Genomic DNA, 26,596 nt, shown 5'->3' on the forward strand with positions numbered 1-26,596 from the left:
TCACCAACTAAAAATGATATTCCTGGTGATAGGTTCCCTTTAAGCCATCCTATTATAGCACATACGCACAGCTACAGGTCCTCTGGAACAAAGTCAGATGTTTACCAGAGTTTAGGTAACAGACCTTTTAAGTGAACTGGTCATCAGTAATGTGATTTTTACCTGGTGACAGGATACAAAGCCTCTATGCTGCTTTTAAAAATGCCTTTGTCAGCATTCTGAATAATTTCAGTACTCTATATACTGTATATACCCAAGTATAAGCCAAGGTGCCCAATTTTTCCACAACTGGAAAAACTTATTGATTCAAGTATAAGCCTATGGTAAGAAATGTAGCCTCTACTCTTAAAAAAAAAAAATAATCCAGCAGCGGCCTCCCGTCACTAATCAAGTGTCCAGCAGCGGCCTACTGTCACTAGTAACATGTTCAGCAGCGGCCTCCCCTCACTAATAACATGTCCAGCAGCGGCCTTCCCTCACTAATAACATGTCCTCCCTTAACCCATACATAACTGCCATATGGCTATATTAAGGGCGGCACGGTGGCTGAGTGGATAGCACTTCTGCCTTGTAGTTCTAATCCACCCAGGTCAACATCTGCAAAGAGTTTGTATGGGTTTCCTCCGGGTCCTCTGGTTTCCTCCCACACTCCAAAAACATACTGGTAGGTTGTTTAGATTGTGAGCACCATGGGGACATGGACCAATTTGGCAAACTCTGTGCAGCGCTGCGTAATCTGTAGGCGCTATACAAATAAAGAATGAATAATATATACTCTCTATTTACGCATGCCCTGTGCATAAAAACGATTATAAACGTTGACAGTCGCCAACTTAAGAATTATGTTTCTAGGTGCAAGGGCTCTGGAGATAACGGTGTTTGAAGTGCACCCCCCTTCACCCTGTCAGCTGAAGGCAGAATGTAGAAGCCGATGCAGGAAAGACTTTCACTATACAGAAGTACATGCACCCCCTGCATCTGAAAATGGTAAAGGCTGATGGAATAATGCTGTACATATTTATAACATATTTTGATAAAAGTTAGTATTTATTTTATAAAAATGAAAAAAATGACAACAAAAGCTTATCTTTTCACATTTGAAGTCAAACATTGGCAAGTTTATAACTAAAAAAATGTGTAATTAATAAAAGTATCCTATCAAGTTAAAGTCTCACATGTCATATAAAAAAACAAAAGTAAAATTTTTTTTATATGAAACTTGAAACATATAATGGATCAGCACTCAATTGTTGGTAAAACGTAATACAATCTTTATTGGTCCAAGTATAAAAGTACTAGAAATATACAGCCATGAAATTGGAAGATGTCATCTGGGGGTTTTTAGACATTATCGGGTCTTTAATCATAGATAACATAGAGAGCCCAAGTGCTCAGTAATATACCGAACTACAGGTGGTCCCCTACTTAAGAACACCCGACTTACAGATGACCCCTAGTTACAAATGGACCTCTGGATGTTGGTAATTTACTGTACTTTAGCCCTGGGCTACAATAAACAGCTGTAACAGTTATCAAAGGTGTCTGTAATTACCACATGGATAAGCTTTATTGTTAATCCTGCTTCTTATGACAACTCAACATTCTTAAAATCCAAAAAATTTGGCTGGGGTTACAATGATAAAATATACAGTACCGATTTACATACAAATTCAACTTAAGGACACTGCCTATACCATAAGTGAAATCTCTGCTTCATAGCAAAATCAGGTGTCGGTAAAACTGAAGCACATTCATCAACATCACTATAAAACATTGTTTAAATACATTAATATTAATAAAAATTTTTATTAAAATCAAATAGTCAGGCCCAAAAGTAGAGGAGTTGACGGAAAAGGAAGTTACTTAATCGTAAAGGATCCTCACAATGGATTGTACCTATTATAAAGGTTTGAACGTCAGAAATGATTTGATTTCAAACTATTAATATGTGAGTAGCTAAGTATGCATATGTTATATGTCTAATATTGTATTACTGTTTTGTTAGTGTTGCTGATGAATGTGCTTCCGTTTTACCGACACCTGATTTTGCTATGAAGCCGAGATTTCATTTCCGGTAGTTCGATATATTACTGAGCACTAATGCTTTTTATGTTATCTATGACTAAAGACCTGATAAATAACATCTTCCAATTTGTATATTTCTAATGTTTTTATCCTTGGACCATTAAAGATTGTACTACGTTTTACGGACAAAACGAGTGCTGATCCAACGGTTTCCAGTTTTTGTTCTGCACGGGAGTGGAAGGCTTCTTCTGTGATCGAGCATCTAAAGATTTTCTATTTTGATTCAAAATTTTTGTATAAATTTTTTTGTAAAACTTTTCCAGAGATATCGTCATATAAAGCAGCGCATAGCAGAACGTCCAAAATTTACCTGGATATTCAGGCACCAATGACCATCGGAAACAAAGTGGTTAATAATAAAACGTTGCAGCCGGCCCTCCCTTAATAATAAACTTACATGTTTACCCTCTGGTGCTCCCTGCAGCTCCTCTTCTCCTCCCGGCAGAGGCACGTCTATACACACCCTATGGCGTCAACAGGTGGCGACACCACTGCATCATAATGTGTGCGCGGGCAGAGGACATAGACATGCCTCTGCCCACATTGCTGGGAGGAGCCATGAGGAGAAAAGGAGGTACGTGGAGCCTCGGAGGGCAAGTTTATTATTTTTATATACTCATGTATAAAAAATTGTTCTGAAAAGCTTGGCTCATACACAAGTACATAAGGGAAGTTTATTTTTCACACTACCCTGCCAGCGGCGTGTGGTGAGTCCCCAAGGAGAGGGCAGCTGCAGCCTGCTTTTTGTTTACTTCCACAACTGGTGCGCAGAAAATTATGTAACCACTTATGATGTGTGATATCTGTACAATTTCGCAGATACCTATTCAGTACCAAGAACTACAACAATTAATTGCAGCAATGATTAAGAAGCGATTGGGCAGACACCTAGGGGTGTATAAAATTATTGCCTACGGGTCTAGATGTTCTTAAGGGCCTTAACACAGTCTAGAAAAGACAAGTAATTAACCTCGAGATGGACGCACCTTCACCTTCAGGAAAAAAGATTAGATATTTAATGGCAATACAGGAACATTTGATAATCGAATGCTAATGGGACCCTGGACTTTGGTAGTTGATAGGCTGGTGGATAAGGATCATTACATACCAGGCACATACCATTTAGACTAGGCCACACTCTGCAGTTATATGGTAGTGTCCTCACCTGTCAATACATTACGGCAGAATCCCTTCATGGCCACCAAATGTGCCTCCTTATTGTGGCTTATTCTGTGTGTTTACAGTATTGGAGAATAAACCCTGTACGTGGTCCTGTGTCACCCTAGAGTGCACCGTTTGGCAAGTGTTACCTTGACTAAAGCCAGTGCCATAGTGAAATGTTATCAACTAACGGGTCACCACATTGTCCATGCTCCGGCACCCTTGTTGCTCTCAATACTCCCCCATTCACTCGTCAAGGCCAAACACTGATAGTGTCTAGATCGCTTATCCCCAGGCTGTGGAACTACTTCCATTTCAGATGAGAATTGTATTGGAGAGAAACATATTTTGTCTTGGGAACTCTAGATGGCCTTTAGGTCCTCTCCTGCATATTCTTCCCTCAACTAATCATAAAAGCCATGTTTCACTTCTCTAAATTAAGCATGGTGTTGCCCTCTCTCCCTTAAACTTTCCGTCTGACCTCCTCTTACCTCTTCTCCTTAAAAGGGGTTCACCTGTGGGTCTAGGTAAATTAATTTTTTTAAAGATATATGTTAACAGAGAGAAAACGTAACTGAACCTTAGATTCCTATCTAACCTGCCCTCCTTCGTCCCCCTTTTTTTTTTTTTTTTTTTTTTTTTATACCTTTTATTTTAGGTTCCGCATGGTATCCTGGATAAGATGGCCGATGAGCTCTCCTCGAGACTTCAATTCCCATCGCTTGTTGCAACTTGCCATAGGCTCCTGAGCATCCACGCTACACGTGGGAGCTCAATTGGAGGCGTTTAAAAGCCCTAGATAAGCACGAGTGCGATTGTGCGTGTTCAGAGTTTATACGCGTTGAATGTAAGCACGCATGTAATGACAAGCGAAAACATCGAAAGTAGCAGCTAGGGCTAGATAATAATAAGGCAGATTTCCAGGACTAAAATTCAAGTGTTATACAACACAAAAGAAAATTCAGATGCAACATATATGTGCATTGCTATGATATGCCATATTTTGGCCCTTCCATATTATGCAATTTGCAGACACTTCACAACTATTGGACATCCATTGCACTCAGACGTAAAAATTCCAGAGTAACTACAGTGCTACACAGCACATTCATTCTAGCTATAGCTGGAGGCCATATTCTAATTTAATGCTGCCGCTTACCCTGGCTCCAAAGCTTCTACGTACTATTTTTATTTGGTTGTCAATAATTAATACATTTTATTCTAGCTATGAAGTATTATATTTTTACACAGCAAGTTTCTAAAGTTTATTCCGCTTTCTTTAAAATGCAGTAGGTTAAAATAGTTTTTGTTTTGGCAGGAAATATTTTGTAGATTGACCAGAAGCGCTCAGCTTTCAGCCTGTACAGACCAGACCTACCGCTTCTGACCGCCACCAGCAGCAAATACACAATACATAACCCTTATTCAGGAAACCAAGGTGCTCTACCCCTAAAACTCAGTGATACTTTTACACATTCATTTGTCATGCTGAATAAATCAGTTTACATGGAATCCAAAGTGAGCAGATCTGCAGTGTAAAGTAATGTGTAAAAGAGAGCTCAAACTTCTAATCAGAAAGGAGAGAAGTAATGAGAGGTGCAAGGTTCTCCAGAAGAATGATGGGTCAGTCATTACGTGGGTTGTGTATAGAGACCGCTCTACCACACAGCTTGTCTGATAAATTTCATTGTGAATTACATTTTGCTGCCAATACAAAACCAATTTATCTGGGAGGAACATCTTCATGTGTTCTGATAGGATCTTCTTTTGTTATAATCCAAATTAACACAATTTCACAGAAAGATAGTTTTAAAAATTAGGCAAATTAGTTTAAGATACTCCAGCTTACGTCAACGGAGCACCTCCAAGAGTCTTGGCCTATAATTTATTCACTCCCCAGTCCCCCAACGTCATCGGCTCTTTGCAATCTTAAAGGGTGGAAACAAACGGCACTGGACAATTATCACACGTCATAAGTATTCGGGACCCATTGCTCCGTATTGAGTAGAAGCACCTTTTCATCTACTACAGCTGGGATCGGAAAAAGCTTACTGGGGGATCCGATCCATACTGCAGCAGGATCAGGGTCTGGCATGTGCCCCGAGACTGTCAGGTCCTCTGTTCACTTGGTAATGCCTCCTGGCAGGACCCGGCTGTAACTGAGTATACATCTGTATTGCGGTGTATCAACAACCCTTTTTGCAAAAAAATAACATGATTTTCTCCAATATTGGTTTAAGAACTATGAGGTATCACAGTAATTGAAGTGAACCAGAGAATAAAGTATTATTTTTACTTAAAGGGTTAATAATGGAGACATTTTTTAGGCCTCAGAAAGTCACTTGAAAGCCGTGTCAAAATGCGAGTCTTGGTTATTTTCATACAAAATGAGGAACCAATAAAACACCTAAGTTCTAAGCTTAATAACCTAACTATAAAAGTTAGAGGACGCATAAGAAACCATTTCATCATACGAGTAAAGAAGACATTCTAGAAATGTTAAATTATATTTGGGTTTTAATCTATTTGGGTAGTATAACTATCTGCCTGGAAAGCAGAACATTTCGAAATTTTAAAAATGAAGAATTTTGCTGAACTTGCCAAATAAAATAAAAAAAAAAATTCAAAACAAAACGCAAAAAAATTGTTACAAGAAAACAATCTCAAAATCACCTGGATATGTTAAAACCAATTATTGTGACCCATGTCAGATTCTAAAAAAAAATTCTGTTCATTAAGCTGAAAACAAGCATCAGTGTTAAGGGGTTAATGGTTGCCAAAACACACAATGCTGGAGATGCAGCAAAAAGTTAATGTTTTGGTTCCTGGTCTCCAAGGAGTGGAAATATTCCCAGCTAGAGAATGACTCTTACAGACTACAATGTGAAGACCAGAAGGAGATGATACAGAGTCCCACACATTGTGCTGGGAAGACAGTGATAACAGCCCCTTGTGGGGGACATAAATGTGACTGCAATCTGTCAGCAATTGGTTCTGGAAACATATTCAATAGACAAATATAGGAAAACAAATCAGAAGGCTGCATATAACAGACTCCATTGACAAACATTGCTTTTCCCCACAGAACCTGATGTCATGTTTGTGTTGAACTGAAATAAATATAGTAAAAGTATCACCGTGTTATACTGCCACCTGTGATCCTGTTATATGGATCTATATGCATGCTAACATTTGATTTCTCTATTGGTTCCTAGCAGATATATTCTGGGACCTTATAAATGCAGTGTGAAATCTCCCGAGATGGATTACATCACATAATAACGTCTCCAGGGATATATCAGCATCCTTCCTCCTTGCCGGCCTTACCCAGGTGACAAATCTCCATCCATTACACAGGGATAATGCTGCTTTACTGCTAGAATATAAAGGTTACATATATTGCAGTTACATGAAAAAATGTTATAAAATAACCAAATACGACATCATCTGAAATAAAGAATTGATACTGTAAGATGTAACATGTCTGTTGCTTAGCAGCAGCAACTCATCAAATGTGTAGTGAGAAATCTCAGAGAGGATACAGAACAGGCTTCTGCAATATGCTGATGGCAACTGGGCCCAAAGGGACACAGTCCTCACATACAATAAAAGAGCATATGTGATCCTCTAATTGCAGTAATAGTTCCCAGTGCTAATACTCCTCTCTCTTCTCTCCGGTGCACACAACCAGACAGAATTAACTCTAACAGACTAGAGAGAGCCCAGACACCCTACAGCCGAGCCTCTGCATACAAACTACGGACTAATATTCTTATGAAAATTAAAATTGTACTGAAAGGACGCCAGCTAAACAAATGACATCAATAGAAAAACATATTATTTCAAGAATAATTCTCACTTTACGTTACATGTCCTGCACTGCTCACTCATGTACGATTGTAGTGGATTCAAATCCCCAAATACAATATCACCCCCATCACAACCCCCAGACAAGTGCATGTTATCACAAGAACTTCCCAGAATTCCAGAGCAAGGAGAGGCTCGTAACATGCATTTTGAATTGTTTGAACCTCGCCTTAAAATTTGATATGAGAAGATAACATTTTTTTTCAAGTTCAAATTAACCCCTCATAACCATGGAGTTTATGGATCAACAACCAAAAAGTCATAATGCATCATATATCCAAATCGTGCTCCAAAAGTAGCAACTTTTCATTGAAGCATAATGCTAAGCATTTGATCTTGCAGAATCTTGGATTGAAAAAACATCCACAATGCTACTGATGGCTAGAAGTGCATACAAATATCTTCACAGAACCACCAGAAGAGAGATGACATATGGCTTGATAGCGACAAGGATGATTAGATCTGACTCATCTTCTCACTCCTTGTAGCTGCATTAAGAAGTCTACATTACAGCCGCAAATCCTATCCATTACTGAACCTCATAGCACTGATCAGTTTACTATTTCAGTTCATAAGAACGTAGGTCATGTCAGGCTTTACAGTAACAATATGGACAGTAGAACACAAATGTTGGTGAACAAAAGCTGTTAATAGTGGAAATCTCCATCTTCTACCAACATAAGAAGACCCATATTATTCCTGACTGATATAGATTGCAAGCCCTCAAGGCAGGATCCTCCTCCTTCCAATTGTTCTAGATCTCTGTAGTTTTTGTATTTTATACTTGCATTGTAATGTACATGAAACCCTTGCTGATTATACATGGAATTAATGGTGACAAATATATAATAACCTGGAGGTCTGGTCAATCTCTTCATGCACACAAAATTAAAAAAAAAACCCTACTGAAATGGTCAGTTTGGCTATTTTGGTTGACCGCTATTTGTGAATTTGAATGTTTTGCTATGCAAATTTCTCAATTACATTTTCACTGCTCCAATTTTAAGGTTGAAAAGTTACGGCTACGGCTGACAGCTTGCTGATGGAAATAATTCTATGGATATGGGATTACTTTGGATGTATAGTGGCTGATCACAATGGTACAGGCTACATGGTGATGGAAGTGAATACAGTTCCAGGATACCTTATGTATCATGTTGGGAATTCTTAGAATACTTTCTTTTCCTAGAGAATGTCACAGGAAAAGCTAAAAGAGTGGTTTAGGTAAAGACCCCTGTAAGGAGGCAATCTGCATGATAGTACAGTTAGTTAGTACAGTACCTAACAATCATCCAACCTCACCAATGGCCATGGAAAAGAGGAGCTGTATAGGGCAGTGATAGGACACATGAACTGATGCTCCACACATCTTTATATAACATATATGAAAATGCACTGTAATAGAGACCGTGTAATGATAGCCACAAAGTACTAGCTAATAATACAATACAAACCTACTGTATATATATATTAGCCAGACCATTGTGTACTATGTCAGCTCTTCACCATGAACTCACAAGTAAATACATAAAACACACACAACACTGACAAGAGAGAATTAAGAGCACATTCTAGACAATGGCAGAACACAATAGGCAGATTTATGAGTAAATACACTATAAAAACATAATATTTCACAAGTTCAAAATATATTTAACATATGCCAAAGCCAACATCGCCTGTGTATTCTTTGAACACACCTCATGACGCTCTGTTAAGGCTTAATTTAGACAGGGTCAATACTGGATTCCAAGATGTGGCCATATTACACATCCAGTCTTTGACTGGGAGGGAACACTTCATGAATGAGCATCTTTTGGAAAGTGTCCAAGCTTCTGAGTGTCTGCTAAAAATCGCTATCTGAAAAAATGTGCCCTAAAAGGAGGTATTGTTGGAATTGAATGTTAACAAATAAAAAAAAAAATCATCAAAATAAACTTGGTCTGTATCAGAGTCTGCAGCCTAGCAAGTTGTGACAACTCTTGAATATCTTGTTTTTCTGCGTTTTTGCCATGATGAAAAGTTCAGGGCAGGTCACTGCTGTAGCCTCTGACCGACCACTGTAATGGTACAACGGTCACTTCTGAGGCCACCGACTGACTCCAGTACTGACCTGTCCCAGAAATCTTCAAGAGTCACTGGGGTATCAATGACACAGTGGAGAACTCGTCGGTCATGAGCAAGGCCATGCCTGCTGCTGCACCCGTTTTATGCACTTGCCACTCTTTGTCTTAAATGGAAGATCTGAAGACACCCATGCAAGCTCAGGCCTATTATCCTTTGACCCCAGCAATATACGCAACGTAAAGAGCAGTGTAATCAGTTATTAGTATTGTATTATACAATGCAATATACAAGGACGTTGACAGCTCCAGGCACCACACCCATATTGGAAGACACTTGACAGTTTTCCAAAAACCACAAGTTTACAGTTCAGGCAGTGCTCTTTAACAGAGGAATGAGGAAAGACAATATAATCAAATACCTACCTACAGAAAACAGCCAGAACATAACGACTGATGCTTGTCTGATAAAGTGAACGTCAGGAACAACGGATTCTCAGCAAAACACTGCCCAAAGCATCACTGCGCCTCTGCAGAGGTACCACCATGATCTTCTAACCCTCTAAGATGTAACTGCTTCTACCTTATAGCAGAACACACTGTCCCTGCCGGCTGAACGTATATACCAACAGAGAATTTACCATTTCATTTGCTTTCAATTCAGACATTTCCCGGACATAAGCAATAGAGGGTATCATCATCCTGGATTAGTCTCCAAAGAGCCCAGACCTCAGCTCACTGTATTTTAATTTATAGGGGAGTATTTAGGATCCCCGGTATAAGAACCCCAGAGATCCTTCTCAGATCCTTCTCAGACTATTACCTGCCATGACAATGATAGACAATAATAGATTCAAATTATAACCTATGGTTTCCCCAGAAGAATAAAGCAGAAATATGTGGTCCAGGACGTGAGGGGTCAGCCGGGCGCATCATTGAACAGCACAACTTTTAGCTGCCAACTGTGCGTCACTTTCATTGTTCTTCCACCATGCAATGCTACAGTCTTTGTATCCTGATAACAATGAGAGATATTCAATGTATATCCAGTGATTTGTCTGAAAAGCTGCTGGTAAGCAGGATGGATCTATAAAGAATAATCTACTGAGATGAAAGAAGACCACCAGCCAGGAGCCACCAGGGTTGTGTCTGCTCCACTAACCAACACATAATAGAAAAGCACAACCTACAGGGGCCATACATTAGATAAATATCAGCCACCCCCCCCCCCCCCCATCTCAGTGGGACAAGAAGCCATCTAAATGAGCTCCAGCTCTCCCCAGAGGCAGATGTCAAAGAAGGATCAGTCATTATCCTTGTGTCGGATACACTCCATAGTGTGGCCTGGCTTTCCAAGCCCTGGGGTCTCTTCATTTATTGAATTTTGTGTGTACCAAGAGTCAGACCCCGGCACAACTGATATTGATATCAAAATCTCCTTTACAGCAAACCAGCAACATCATTTGCAAGCCTTTTCTTTCTCTGCATGTCCACACATATGGAAGACACAAGGCCCTTTTTGCAGGGTAAATGGCATGGATGTGGATCTTTTGCTTGTTGAGATAAGCACATATTAATGGGCATGAGATCTAAAACTTAGAAACCATCAGGGTATAACAAGATCTACTTATACTCTTACATTATTTGTTACTTAAGTCATTTCCTTGTGTACTTTTACATGTACTCACTAAGTAAACAACTATGCACTTAGTCAAGTGTGTGAACTTTCTACTTTCACAATCCCTAAAGCCACTGTATAACATCAGCTGATCACTGGGACATCCTTAATGTAAAGCCAACCCCTTCAAAATATGAAAAGGGATATGAAATATTGTGACACCTCCTTCCAATTTCTTCATATTTAGCCACACAGAAGCACACATATACCATTTAAAGATATACATTCCAAAACAGGCAGTATATGAATATGCACACCACAGCAATGGCCCTAGTTAGAACCCCTATTACTATGTATAGCCTGATGCAACTTTTGACTACGACATCAGCTGAGCTCAATGGATTGCAAGGCCGGTGGTGACAGGCCTCCTTTTAAGTCTGCAAGTCTAGGAACACAGGTTGTGAAGAGATGTCCTCACACCAAAGGTTGAAATACGGAAATCCCTTTGTGTTGCACATCTTTAATGCAGCCGGTGAAACAGATTGTTTAAAACCCACCTAGTATGCTGCAACATCCAAATCGATGCAAGTGTGATACCGGCTGAAAGGAAATCCACCATCAAAATCCATCATGATAAACCGAGGGTGCGGTCACACGTTGTGTTTTGGTTGCATTTTGAAAAGCATTAACCCCTTACCGACATGTGACGTAATAGTACGTCACATGCGGGGTCCCGGTGCAAAGAGAGGCCTCGTGGGCCGGGCCCTCCCCATAGCCGGTGAGTCTTTGCTGCATATTTATAAGAATAAAGTAGTCCTGTCAATTGGGGTGCACAGTGAAATCCAAAAATACAAGCCAACAAGAATTCGGCACAAATGTGTTTTTTTTACCAATTTCACTGCATTTGGAATTTTGTTCCCGCTTCCCAGTACACGGCATGGAATATTAAATACCACCATTTTGAAGTGTAATTTGTTACGCAGAAAATAAGCCATCACACAGCTCTGTACATGGAAAAATAAAAAAGTCACAGATTTTCGAATGTGGGGAGTGAAAAATTAAAAAACAAAAAAAGGCTGCGGCAGGAAGGGGTTAAAACAGCTGAGGAAAGGTGATTTTCCTAATTTCATTACTGTTAACATTTGCATTTACAAAACCTAAATGTAAACGTGATGTTACCGCACTAACACATGAACTGACAAAACAAATGTTACCGTATTGTTTACGCATGCATTAACACACATGCAAACGCATATGCGATCAGCCCAAGCCGCGCCCTCCTGTGCGTTAGCGTCGCGTTATGAACGCGACACTAGTGGAACGGGTAAACGTGCCCTCAGAGCTGTAGCGTCGCAGGCTGTTACAATGAGCAGAGGTCCCCCCCTGCATTTCTGCTGCTGGATTGGGGTTGGCCAAGACATGTTTTGCTGATTGTAACAGCCTGTAGATCTGAAGTACAGAGGGGATCTGGCAACACCTCCAAGAGCTCTTCAGGCTAATTAGCATATTTGATTAGATTGTGAGCCCCATTGGATTTGGCAAACTCTGTGCGCTACATAAATATATAATTATAATTATCAAAAGATGAATTTAGAAGAAAGAATGCCATGGATAACACATATAAGAAGATTCCCACAGTCACAGTGCCTGCATCTATGGGTAGAATAGGCTGTCATGTTGAGTTATACCATTTAAAGCACCAGTAATTGGCGATTAGCTGCGAACATTCATTGTCTCTATAGGTGCTTCTATATGTCCCCAGGATCACAGTCACTGAAGTAGAGGCAGCAGTACTTGCTTAGAGAAGCAAGACTTGGTAACAACGCTTTGTATCCATGTTATGTGCTCCACATTCCTGCATTTTTTATGTAGGAGTTTTGATTCATACTCCAAATTCAATGGATGCCTTTAGCCCCCCGCACCCAAAGATCACAAGTTATGACCATTGGGAAAGCTGACGTTTTTCCTCCATTATGGTTACCCTGGAAAACATATTTGCATATTTCCCAGAATCCCCTATTGGAGCGTCAATGGCTATAAGTCTCCACACCTACAGTACATGGCGGCCTTAAATGGCAAACTCTCCATAAGGAGAACTCTTACTTCCTGACCCTAGTCACAGGTCTCACTCTCAAACCAGTTCCCTACACTGTACTGAGGAGACCCAACCAGGTAGAAACATCTTACAGTGCTGTCTACAGCTGGGAGTCTGTTCCTATTGGATTTGGTGTCATAAGGCTTCTTGTAAGTCATGTTTGGTGTTGGGGGGGGGGGTGCGTTACAAGGTAACTACAATAAGCATTCTTTTTTATTTCATTCAAGTTACTGTTGCTGGTCATTTAATTCAAAAAGCAGACGTGACTAAAGCCCGACAACTCCCTCCCATCATTCTAACAACAGCCAAGCAGAAACACACTACCCTTCACTCTTGAATGTAAGAACATCAAAAAGCGAATTAGGAACTAGAACAGTTCAGCTTTAAAAGACTTATGCCAAATCTCCCCCAGTGTGAGGGAACATTCACTCACTTCGGCTGAGGTATTGCCACTGGTATATCTAAGCTTGTTCACATGTGCCTAGACTAGATATGACCCAGCTGTCATGTGTTGCTAAAGAGTCCGGTTCAGCGATGGTCAAAGGTGTAATATATTTTTGGGAAAAATGCCTTGGGCCATTTTAGGTGCCAGGGTTAAGGTCACTGGCACAGTTAGAGAATATACACATCAAAGGTTTATGTGAACATTTAGATCTACCACTTGTGGATGTAATACCTCTGACTATTGTGTGTGGCTGAATGATGGCTTTGGCACTTGGATATGTCCTAGGAGAAGTCACTGGCATAGGACTTGGTGAATGCATTGTCTATGGCATCTGAACATGGTTAGATCTCGTGACGTTCCTCGGATGCACAGCTTATCCATCAAAGGCATCTACCACTGGTGGAAGGATTTTTCGATCATTCCTCGGACCAGGTTTTGCACTGAACCTGGAGTGTGTGAATGTGCCCTAGGAGAACAGAAAGCAGTCATTGGCTCTGACTGGTCCACCCATGGCAGCTGTGAAGATCCTTACATCTCCTGACATTCCTCACATTCACAATGAAGCGATCTGCCAGGAACAGACCAGTTTCCATCACGACACATTCACATGTCGGATACACTCTGACATTGCATTTTCCATTACAGAAATCCCAGACTGAGCCCTGGATTTCTTCCATGAATGTGCTATGGATTTTCACAAGGATTAACCTAACGGCTATTCAATAGGACTAATCCCTGGCTTTCCTTTGTGTAATCTGTAGAAATATATAACGTGCTGCTCATTTCCACGTCCGCTCCTTGTGAAATATTTACAATCCAAGTGGACAGAGGAGCAGGAAATCTCTCGCACATGTATTGGTACATGGATTGCTGAAAGAATATGTGGGAAATGCAACATGTGTGAACAAAGCCCCATTCATCGAGAAGCGGGTGCTGATGCATCCAGGTCAGGACCACAGATGGGCATCACAGGGGCATGGGCTGGAGTGACCCTGGAGACTACCTGTGTTATACATGGGGGGCAGACATGAAAGTGATGTACATGAGAGCTGCTGCTGCTTGTCGCGCCACACCCAGAGATGTGTCAGATGAGGAGAGCAGCTCAGCCATCACTATGGGGCACTACAACTCCCAGGATGTCCTGGCAGCTGCATGCCAGGGGTTGTAGTCCCCGCTGTAGAGAAGGCAGCAGCTCAGGACCTACCTGTAGCATGGTGACCACATGACAAGGGTTCAACAAGTAGATGATAGTCCTGGTGGCAAATTTGAAGCCCACCTCCACCCCGAAGGTGAGGCAGAGGGTCCCCAGCAGCAGGTTCTTGGCCAGGCTGTCGGGACGGGCAGTGACAGCGGGCAGCTCACCCCCCACGATCCTCCGGAGGGACACCCCGATCTCCAGCAGGGACACGAGCAGCAGCACCAGGCTCTCCAGCAGCCTCTGGCGGCCGGGCAGGAAGGCGGCGCACTCTGGCCCCCCATTACCGGCCAGCGAGGGGTCCACACCTCCGTACAGCCAGTCAGTGTAGCGGGACATGCTGCTGCCAGTCAGTAACCCCAGCACACCGCCGCTGCCTTCCTGACGGAACATCAAATGCCCGGCCCGGATCTCTCAGAGGGAAGGGAAGGAGGAGGAGGAGACGGCCGGGGAGTCTCGGGGAGGGAGGAGGAAGATGGCGGCACAAGGAGGGCGCGCACGGAGGCTGCCTGCCAGTGTGTGTGTGAGGGGACGGCTGCTGGGGGACGCTCCGTCACACACGGATACTGCATGTGTATGCACACAACTACATGTATGTACACACGTATGATCCACGTCATGTACAGCACGGCCCTCACTGAGGTTTCCTGCAGCTGTGCGCCCCCTAGTGGCCGATGCCGCGCAGCAAGAAGCAGAAGGGGCTCCGAGTGTCACCCCACCGAGCGTGGCTCTGCGAGCACTCCCATTGGCTAAGACACTTGTCCTGAGCCCCGCCTTCTTTATTACGTCTAAAGTCATGAATGACCCGCTAGTTACACAGCGGCCGCAGCCTGAACTGTGTTACCCATAGCAACCAATCACAGCGCAGTTTCTATTTCTCTTGAGCGATGTAGAAATTGAATGCTGCACCATGATTGGCTGATAAGGACATCCCCTTTTAGCCAGTTTAATCTACTCCATAGTGCACAATAGATGTGGAGTGGTTGTCCTTAGCAACAGAGACGAGTGGACTTTATGTTTGGAGTTTGCAAATTGACGCCCCTTTCAACTAGTCATGGCTGTGATTCATAACCATGGCTAGGAGCAAGGGGCCTCAATTTGGTAGATTGGCTGTTATCTGGCATTATGTCCAGGTCAGGCCGCGTTCACACGATGCATTGCGTCACGTTTTTTGTTGCATTTTTTTACACGTTCCAAAGGCTTGAATCACATGCTGACGTTACATTGCGTTTCCACTGCATTTGCTAAAACGCAATGTAACCTCAGCATGTGATCACGATTCAAGCAACTGGAATGCTTCAAAAATGCAGCAAAAAACGCACCGCTACACATGGTGTGAACATGGGCTCAAGGGTCTCGCCGCACAAGTTCTGCACACCTTGTATAGCAGGGGAGTCCATGCATTGTACAGAAATATGATGCAAAGACTGACAGACAAAAGTCTCCAAAAGTCATAAACATCTCTAAGCCATTTTCTACGCCTGGTGGGGAGGAGGGAACTATGGATTTGCTCCAAAATTTTCCAACCTTCTCATCTGGATAATTTAGAAAACACTAAAGAAAACTAGACAATGGCAAACTGTAAAGGAAGCTTGCCTAAGGGTGATGGCACATGTAGCGCTTTGAACGCATTTTTGGACCGTTTTTAAGCAGTCCATCAAAAAACGCATGCATATTTGAAAAACGTGTGCGTTTTTGACCAGTTTGAATTAAGATTATTGGTCAAACCTGTCAAAAAAGGATGCGTTTTCAAAAAATGGATGCGTTTTTTGACGGACTGCTTAAAAACAGGCCTAAAAGGCGTTCAAAACGCCACATGTGCCATCACCCTAAGGCGCTAAAAAGTAGCAAAAAAAACATGCATCCCAATGTCTCATTGCAACATATAGATTGCTGTAACACCAGAGGTTCTGGTTCTGTGGAGCTATTCTGGCTTCCATGAATCACATGTATTTCCATCAAAATTTCCATATCTAATATTATAGAGTAGCAGGAGTTTGCATTGTGAAAGGTGGATAATGATAATATATTCTCAGTTAGAAGCAGACAAATATCAACTTTACTGCCATGGTTGTTTCACGGCCCAAACAAAGTGCTGGGGATAGGATTCCTTACATTGTAGCAATATATTAGGAGTCCTTGTTTCTTAAAAAAAAAACACAAAAAAACACCAGCACTGTCCTGTAATAATGTTAATAGTGCCGGTGCTGCTGTTAAGCAAAGAAGCAGGGACTCCTTGCACCATATAACACTATGATGTAAGGAATCCCATTGGTCCATAAAACAGGACACTGCGCGAGCTGCAGTCCACGGAAGAACCAGGGCCCTGAATTTTATTTTCTACTTAGTTTTCTACAAGTAGACACTTCATTCATTCTAGAATTGCACTTGAACTGTGTCTGTGTACTTTAGGGAAACTATGTGCTTACATAGGTCTTAGGACTGGCAAATATGAGGTATGGGTATGCTGTGATAGGGGAACAAATACTCTGCAAGTGTAAATAGATAACTTATCTAGTGGATAAGCACAAATTCTATCAAGCTCACAGATCTGGGTGGATCATGTACTATATGACTACTGCAGCTCATGATAACATAGCAGGGAAAAGGGTTTTTTATACTACATGCTAGAGAGTTAGTTATTAGGATTCGAACACTGATACACCTCTAACACTAAGCAGAAATAAAAAGACACTCCATCTCTGACAGTACTATTTGATTCTTCTCGTTCTCAAAGTTCTCTACAGTGTGACAGGTCTTGAGGATTGGACCATTTTTGATACATTTGAATTATGAATGATTAATATAATTGTATGCAGGTCTCCCAATTCTATGGATTCACATGGATCGGGAAATTGATGTCAACCGGCCAATAATTGCAATCTTTAAAATAAAATATACCAAAAAAATCAAACATGGTAGACCCATCATAGATCCTGGCACCGTGGGGCACATTTACTAAGGGTACACGGACCGCATTTCCGCTAGGTTTCCCGACTATTTCCGAAGCATTTAACAGGGGCTTTTGGCGCACGCGATCAGATTTTGGCGCAATCGCCCCGCCGACTTTCATGCGCGACAAATCGTGGGCGTTGCCATCAGAGAACCCGACTGATTCTGACTAAGCGCAGGATTTTAAATTGAAATTGTATCGCAAGACATGAACTCACATACACCGGGAAGAAGAAGGTGAACTTCGGTGGACCTGAGCGGAGAAGCAACACATGCAGGATATCGGGCACACAATCTTAGTGAATCGCGCCATACTTCAGCTTCGTCGAACAGTCCGGATCGGGAATCGCAACAGGACGGGTAAGTAAATGTGCCCCCGTGACTGTGGTCATCTTCATATATTTGTTATACATGGCCTTGTTCCTTCTCAAATCAACTTTTAAAATTATGCTATTTACATCTGCCTGATGTAATCTCCCAGCAGCAGAGGAAGTTTCAGCACACAGTGGTGGGAGTGCTGCTGTACAGTGTAACAGCCTTTGAAGCTATATCATGGAGGGACTCTGGTATCATAACCAGAAGTCCTTCAGGCTTATTAGCATAATTAAAAAAGATGATTTTAGAAAGAGGCCATAGATAAAAAATATTGACACAGTCACGGTGCCTGGATGTATGAGTAAGTGTCCCTGGTTTATCATGCTTGACTTTGATGGGAGATTTCCTTTGAGAGCCACCTACCTGGCAGCAACTTCACAAACTATCTGACCTGAGATACAGTCATAATTCTGCTGGTTATCTTTTTGCCAGACATCCTCCCAACATCTTGGCTAAAGTAGCTAAATGCAGTGGGAGAGTTAGATTTCCCTGTAATTGAATATCATAAAGTACCTAAGACACACAAAAGACAAATACAAGATGCAGGAACCACCACAGAGAAAAGAGCCTGAAGAACAGATCCCTTCTCTGTGTGGTGGCTTTGGTGGACGACCCCTTTAATTGTATGTGTAAAATGCAGAAGAAATATAACATTAGCAATAGCCCATCAATGCTCATAACATAACATCCACTGTTGAAAATAGCAAAATGTTCCATTCCGTCAGTGTTGGTGCCTGGCTCATGCGGCCTGTGTTCAGTGCCAGAAATGATATCTGCTACACACGTATATGTGCCTGCTGTTCTTTGTGATTGGTAGTACTATGCGTGGCATAAATGCTAAAACTTCCTCCTATTTATATTCCTTCCAGAATGATTATCTTAGAAGTTTATACAGTACAGTAATCCCATGGCACTCATATTCACCACTTTAAAAATTACATTATTATTATTGCGGGGAGGTCAAAGTATCAAAGTGACCTGGCTCATATCTGGTTCAGGATCTGGATCACAAATCACACTTCTAAGATATTTATCGCCTATACTTAGAATAGGTGATAAATACCATAATTATGGGTGTGTGAAACCTAGCACCCCCCTGTTAGAGGAGCGATTAGAGGAGACTGCAGCATTCACAATAGCACTGATTCTTCTTCACACAGAAGTAGCAGAGCCTGTGTGCTCCGTACAGGAGGCCGACTGTATGTGACAGCCGAGCCTCTGCATGAACAGCCTGGATCACAATAGTTTGGATACCATCTATTTAACCCTTTAGATGCCAAACATGGCCACAGTATCTAAGGGGGTCACCCACCTCTCCAATCGGCAATCTGCACCCAGCACTCCACATGTCAGCATGGCAGTGTATTAATATGAACAAGTGATCAAATGATCAAAAAAAATGTGTAATAAATGTACACAATAAAAGTTGCCAAACACAATAAAAAGTAAAATTATTAATGAGCCTGTATGGTGAACGCCTTAAAAAAGAAATAAAAAACATCAGAAATTATGATTTCTGTGCTTCCAACCAAACAAAAAAAAAACAAAAAAAAGTGATCAAAAAGTCACAATTACCCCTGCATGATACCAATAAAAAGTACAACTCATCCTGACCTAAAATAAGCCCTAGAACAGCTCAATCAACAAAAATAAAAAATCGTTATGCTGAGTAACAGCAATGACAAATTTTGGGGGAAACACTAATGGGGGAAACCGGTGTTGAACTATCGATAGTCTAAGATGTATATCTTAAGATGATATATTTAAATGAACATATTGGCTCCTATATCCCCACAATAACACCAAGTAACTGACTAGAACATAATGCCTATATTTTCCCAATTCTGGGAAAAATTAAAGCAAAGGGGCCATAGTTAAATTAAATAAACTTTATTACCATATATACTCGAGTATAAGCTGAGGTACCTAATTTTACCACCAAAAACAGGGAAAACCTATTGACTTGAGTATAAGCCTAGGGTGGGAAATGCAATGGTAACAGCCAGTACATAGCTATTCAGTCCCCTTCCCACCCCAGTATATAGCCAGCCAGCCCTCAGTAGGATATAGCCAGCCATCCCGCAGAAGTATATAGCCAGCCAGCCCGCAGTAGTATATTACCAGCCCCCTGTATTACCGTAAATACTCGTGTATAAGGAGAGTTTTTCAGCACAAAAAATGTGCTGAAATACCTCAATTCAGCTTAAACACGAGTCAATTAAAATATAAAAACGTAATACTCACCCTCCGGTGTCCGGATCTTCAGCGCGGCTCCCGATCTTTGGCGCAGCTCCTCTTCTCTAGAGAAGAGAATACCCGACTCCGCCAGTGGGCGCACATTATGATGGGACAGTGTCGCCGCTGATGACGTCATACTGTGTATACTGTATGGGGGCTGGCTGTATACTGTATAGGGGCTGGCTGTATACTACTTGGGGCTGGCTGTATACGACAGGGGGCTGGCTGTATACTACAGGGGGCTGGCTGATTGTATACTACATGGGGGTTGACTAGCTGTATACAATACCCTTGGCTTATACTCGAGTCAATAGGTTTTCCCAGTTTTTGGTGTTAAAATTAGCGCTTATACTCGAGTATATATGGTATACAGCCAGCCCCCTGCAGTATATAGCCAGCCCCCTGTAGTATATAGCCAGCCAGCCAGCCCCCCCGTAGTATATAGCCAGCCCCCGGTATGGCCGCAACAGCTTTGTGCGCATGGCTCAGCCAGCGCACAATTGTGATATCAGCAGGATGCGCACGGCCCGGCCAGTGCACATTTGTGATGTCAGTTGCTTCTGCAGTAACATAGACCCAACACTCTGCCCCAAAGTTAGGTCTATAATGAATAGAACTCCCCCATAACACTAGTAATTGTACAGGAGTATGCGGGGTAACACTGTCCCCAAACCGTGTTTTGGCTATACCTTACCTTCTTAGCCCATTCAAAGGCTAGGTATAGCCGAAAGGTGCATCAGGGACAGTGTTACCTCGGAAACTCCTGTGTAATTACTAGTGTTATGGGTGAGTTCTATTCACTATAGATCTAAATTTGGGGCAGAGTGCTGGGTCTATTTTACTAACACATATACATATTGGGGCAGATTTACTTACCCGGTCCATTCGCGAACCAGCGGCGTGTTCTCTGCGGTGGATTCGGGTCCGGCCGGGATTCATTAAGGGAGTTCCTCCGACGTCCACCAGGTGGCGCTGCTGCGCTGAGGAGCATCGGAATGCACTCAAGTTCATCGGCCTATTCCTAGTGAAGGTAAAGGCAAGCTCTGCGACACTTTTCTTTTTTTAAATGCGGCGGTTTTTCCGAATCCGTCGGGTTTTCGTTCGGCCACGGCCCCCGATTTCCGTCGCGTGCATGCCAGCGCCGATGCGCCACAATCCGATCGCGTGTGCCAAAATCCCGTGGCAATTCAGGGGAAATCGGCGCAAATATTTGGGTAACACGTCGGGAAAACGCAAATCGGGCCCTTAGTAAATGACCCCCATTTTGTTCTGTCTTACTATGATGCTGGTCACTCTTTCCCTGTGTTTGATTAAGAGTTTTTCATAACCAAATATACATAGGCATTATGATTAACAGCAATCCAAAATCAAGGGATTTTTCTCTCCAAATGTGTTCTTATCCTGTAGAAAAAGTCAAACATGAAAAAAATATTTAAATGGGATATAGCTGTAACCATGCTGACCTTTAGAACATAAGTAACATGTTAGCTATGCTATTTGGTATGTAAAAAACATATAAAAAGGTAAAAATCAATTACAGAATAGTAGTTTTTGCACCCACCCCCAAAAATAGCTAATTAAGATTAAACAACAGGATAATGCATCCCCAAATATAGTGTTACTGCAATTCTTGAGGGGTCCAAATGTCTTTTTAAAATGGGTCCACTCTTTGGAGGTTTTTACTGTCCCACTTTCTAAGGGGTTCAGCTTATGGAACATAGCACCTGAAATATCTTCCAGCAAAATAGATGTTCCTTCCCTTCCGGGCCACATTGTGCACCCATACAGCAGTTTGTGATCATGTGTGGAATATTGCTGCATTCTAGAGGTAACAATCTATGGCAGTGGTCCCCAAACTACGGCCCGCGGGCCACATGTGGCCCGCGGACCGTTTTCATCCGGCCCCCGCCACATCCAGCTCTCGGAGCGCCCCCGGCAGGTCGCAGTAGTCGGCAGAAGCCTCCGTCCGTCCGGACAGGAAGCTCCTGCCCGTCACTGAATAGTGCTCGATGCGGCCGATGTGGCCGCTCGAGCACTATTATTGCAGGTGGAGCGATGTGGCGTAATCACGCGGCCGCGCATCCAGGTTCAAGGAGCGATGTGCGCCGGGCACATCGCTCCTTGAACCTGGATGCGCGGCCGCGTGATTACGTCATCACGCGGCCGTGCACCCCTTCCTGTCTGGCCGCAGCCAGAAGAATGAAGACGCGGGAGCCGCTGCCAGAGGTGAGTACAGGGTTTTTTTTTTACCAGCAGCAAATACATTGTGGCGCCCGGGGGCATCATAGAAAATAATGAATGATGGAGGGGGCATCATAGAAAATAATGGTGGAGGGGGCATCATAGAAAATAATGAATGATGGAGGGGGCATCATAGAAAATAATGAATGATGGAGGGGGCATCATAGAAAATAATGGTGGAGGGGGCATCATAGAAAATAATGAATGATGGAGGGGGCATCATACAAAATAATGGTGGAGGGGGCATCATACAAAATAATGAATGATGGAGGGGGCATCAGAAAATAATGAATGATGGAGGGGGCATCAGAAAATAATTAATGATGGAGGGGGCATCAGAAAATAATTAATGATGGAGGGGGCATCATACAAAATAATTAATGGTGGAGGGGGCATCATACAAAATAATGAATGATGGAGGGGGCATCATACAAAATAATGATGAAGGGGCATCAGAAAATAATTAATGATGGAGGAGGCATCAGAAAATAATGATAAAGGGGCATCAGAAAATAATTAATGATGGAGGGGCATCAGAAAATAATTAATGATGGAGGGGCATTATACAAAATAATGATGGAGGGGGCATCAGAAAATAATTAATTAAGGATGGACATCAGAAAATAATTAATGGTGAAGGGGCATCAGAAAATAATTAATGATGGAGGGGCAGCGTATGAAATAATTAATGGTGGGGGGCAGCATAGGAAATAATTATGAGGGGCAGTCTAGTAATTAATGGGGGGGCAGCATTATTCAATAATTAATGGAGAGGGGTCCCGTATATTTCAAAATTAATTGACCCAATTAATTAATTGATTGGGCCAATATATAAAATAGTTCACGAGGGGGTGCATTATATTAAATAATTAATTGAGGGGGGCCCAGTGTATTACGGATGCGGTCACATGTACCTCTATTTATTTTTAAACTTTAGTCCGGCCCTCCGACGGTCTGAGAGGGACAGTGAACGGCCCCCTATGTAAAAAGTTTGGGGACCACTGATCTATGGGGTACGTTTACTTCTTTAACCCCTTCTAAAAATAAAAATTTAGGGGCCAGGCAAGGTTTTTTTAGAAAAATATTTTTATTTACGCAACCCAATGTAAATACTTTCTATAAAACATCTGTGGTGGCAAAAAGCTCAATTTAACCCTTAATAAATTGTGGTGTAGTTTCCAAAATAGGATCATTTATAGGGAGTGGTTCACTGTTCTGGTAACTCAGGAGCTTTTCACCTGAATACCTCATCAAAATCTGCTCTCTAAAAGCTCAATGGCGCTCCTTCTGTATTGGGCTCTGCTGCGGGCCCCTAAAGGAGTTTACATTCATATGTGGGGTATTAAGAAACTGCACAACAAAATCTGAGATGTGTTTTCTCATTTTATCCTGCATGAAACTCAAAATGTAAAAATTCCAAATAGAACTTCCATTTTGTTTTTATTCTTGTGAGAAGCTTAAAGGGTTAACAAGCTTTCCAAGGGCTGTTCTGAATAGTTTAAGCGGTGCAGTATTAAAAATGGGGCGATTTGTGGTGAGTTGCTAATAAATAGAACTTTGAAGATGAAGATGTCCTCTAAACAATTTGAATCTGAAATTTACTTAAAAATGTGGAAAATCACTGTTCAAACTGTAAGCCTAATAAAATAAAATAACATATGAAAAATTATGTTAACATAAAGCAGACATAAAGCGCACATAATAATATAGCATTACTGTAAAGTACAACATGTCATCAAAAAACAGTCTGAAAATGAAAAACTTGGTAAGATAAAGCGTTCCAAAGTTATAACTGCTTATAACTGGCCGAATTTGGAAAATCAGGCTCTGTCCTCAGGGTGAAAATGAACTGTGACCATAAGGGGTTAACTGTTTGTCAGAAACCTCCGCAGAGAATAAAATTGGAAGGTGAAAGGTTTACAATATATCATCCATATAGATGGTTGTTATTCTGTCCATCAACCCTGTCATTTCTAACTTACTTGTTTATGACAATGGTTGACATAGCAACTCGCCTCATTCGGCTACTGCTAAAGGATGAAAGACTGTCCAGCAACAGCAGCTGTGATACATTCAGATCCAGCCCCTAGTGGGTTATACATGAAAATATATTTTGCTATATTTTGTCATAAGGAAGGATGGAGAAAAGATGTTGTCATCAGTTTTTGAGCTGTTCCTAGTTGTTTGCATGAATGTGCGAGCAGTGGAATGATCTAAATTCTATACTTCTACTGTTGTATCCTCTGTAGGAACTGTGCATTATCATAAGAGCAGGACATACATGTGTCCTCTGGTATAACCTGTTATCTCAGTGTTAGAGAATTGCTGCAAACCTGTAATAAGCCTAATGACAAGTTCCCATAGCACTATAATAATTATACCCACACTGTTTTTAGGTGTATTAGTTGCCGATGTGTGATAAATCTCCCTCATGATCTGCAGTATCCGATTTTTACTAACAAAACATCATTTTCTTTGCTATTCCAAAACATTTCAGACGGGAACATGTTACCTGATGCTCAGTCTGTAAACTCTCACTTTATCACTGATAAAGCTGTAATAGTACACAAGGCCCCGACCGCTGATGTGAAATAGTACACTAGGAAGGAAATAACAGTGGAAATAAAACAATGTCATTTAAGTATTAACCCCTTAACGCCGCAGCCCTTTTTCGTTTTTGCGTTTTCATTTTTCACTCCCCACCTTCAAAAATCTATAACATTTTTGTTTTTCCATGTACAGAGCTCTGTGATGGCTTATTTTCTGCGTAACAAATTACACTTCAAAATGGTGGTATATAATATTCCATGCCGTGTACCGGGAAGCGGGAATAAAATTCCAAATGCAGTGAAATTGGTAAAAAAAAACGCATTTGTGCCGTATTTTTGTGGGCTTGGATTTTACGGATTACACTGTACGCCCCAAATGACATGTCTACAAATTTGGTATCCCCGTAATCTTACCGACCCAAAGAATAAAGTATAGGTTTTATAATGTTTTCATACATTTAAAAAAATTAAAACCTCCTGTACAACATTATTTTTATTTGATTTTGCCGTCTTCTGGCTCTAATAACTTTTTTATACTTTGGTATACGGAGCTTTGGGAGGTGTTGTTTTTTGATTTGTTGATGTTTGTATTTTGTATTTTGATGATGTTTACAATGTTATCATTTTTAGTACTGTGTGACCTTTTGATCACTTTTTATAGAATTTTTTATTCTTTTTGAAATGGCAAAAAAGTGCCATTTTCCACTTTGGGCGTGATTTTCCGTTACAGGGTTAAATGCAGTTAAACGCAGTGAAATATTACCCCTCACACATTACAATGTGCTGGCAGCATGGGTTAACCCAAAGCAGCCTTGGATCTTTGGAAGACCCGAGGCTACCATGGCGACGGATCGCCGCTCCCCAATTACGTCAAGGGGAATGACGATCCTCGAAAAGATGGTGACGCATGGGCCGGCGGCGAGCAGCGGGAAAACACCCACGATTGGTGCTGGCAATATGCAATATGCAGCAAAGACTTTCTGGCTATGGAGAGGGCTCAGCCCTCTCCATGCACCTGCACCCGGCATGTGACTCGGTAAGGGGTTAAATGGTACAAAAGTACAGGTTGAATGTTTCCAACTGGGCCACAATAGAGCAGCTTTAATAGTTTTATTTTTTTTACTGTTTTAGCCAAGAGTCCCTACTTTTGGATAGTAGGTATGTCTTCTTGGGAGAACAGGAAAGGCCTGGTGGCTGGAGCTTGGATAAACCGCCTCATGCACAAATATATATAGGAAATATATATATATAGGAACAAATGTGCCACTTTGTACTTTGTAGAATACAAAAATACATCTGGATCTACATCTATAAGACCCTCAGAGACATGTAACCCCTATACTGTACCTAAGCTTTAAGAGGACCTATGAGGGTGATTTGGGACACTAAACTAACCACAGCTCCTTATGGACAAGTGGTTTAATGTCTCAAATCACCCTTTAGCAATTCCCTCTGTACCCGCTATCAAAAAAAAAATTGTTTACACTTACCATATTCCCGTCCTCCCCGCGCCTGTGCAGTTGCGTAATGAAGCCGACGCTTGCACAATGGGGGTCATTTACTAAGGCCCCGATTCGCGTTTTCCCGACGTGTTACCCGAATATTTCCGATTTGCGCCGATTTCCCCTGTATTGCCCCGGACGCGATCGGATTGTGTCGCATCGGCGCCGGCATGCACGCGACGGAAATCGGGGGCGTGGCCGAGCGAAAAC

General features: G+C 41.8%; 1 protein-coding gene across 1 annotated transcript in view; it reads right to left on the reverse strand.

Annotated features, from left to right (window-relative positions):
* Nucleotides 1-15,263, reverse strand: part of TMEM164 (transmembrane protein 164) — a 28,778-nt gene extending 13,515 nt beyond the window's left edge. Inside the window, exon 1 of the mRNA XM_072125226.1 lies at nt 14,539-15,263. Coding sequence (XP_071981327.1) covers nt 14,539-14,922 — 384 coding nt within the window. The 5' untranslated portion in view covers nt 14,923-15,263. The remainder of the gene's footprint in view (nt 1-14,538) is intronic.
* Nucleotides 15,264-26,596: the final 11,333 nt, after the last annotated feature.

This window comes from Engystomops pustulosus, chromosome 9 (assembly GCF_040894005.1).
Source record: "Engystomops pustulosus chromosome 9, aEngPut4.maternal, whole genome shotgun sequence".
Lineage (NCBI taxonomy): Eukaryota > Metazoa > Chordata > Amphibia > Anura > Leptodactylidae > Engystomops > Engystomops pustulosus.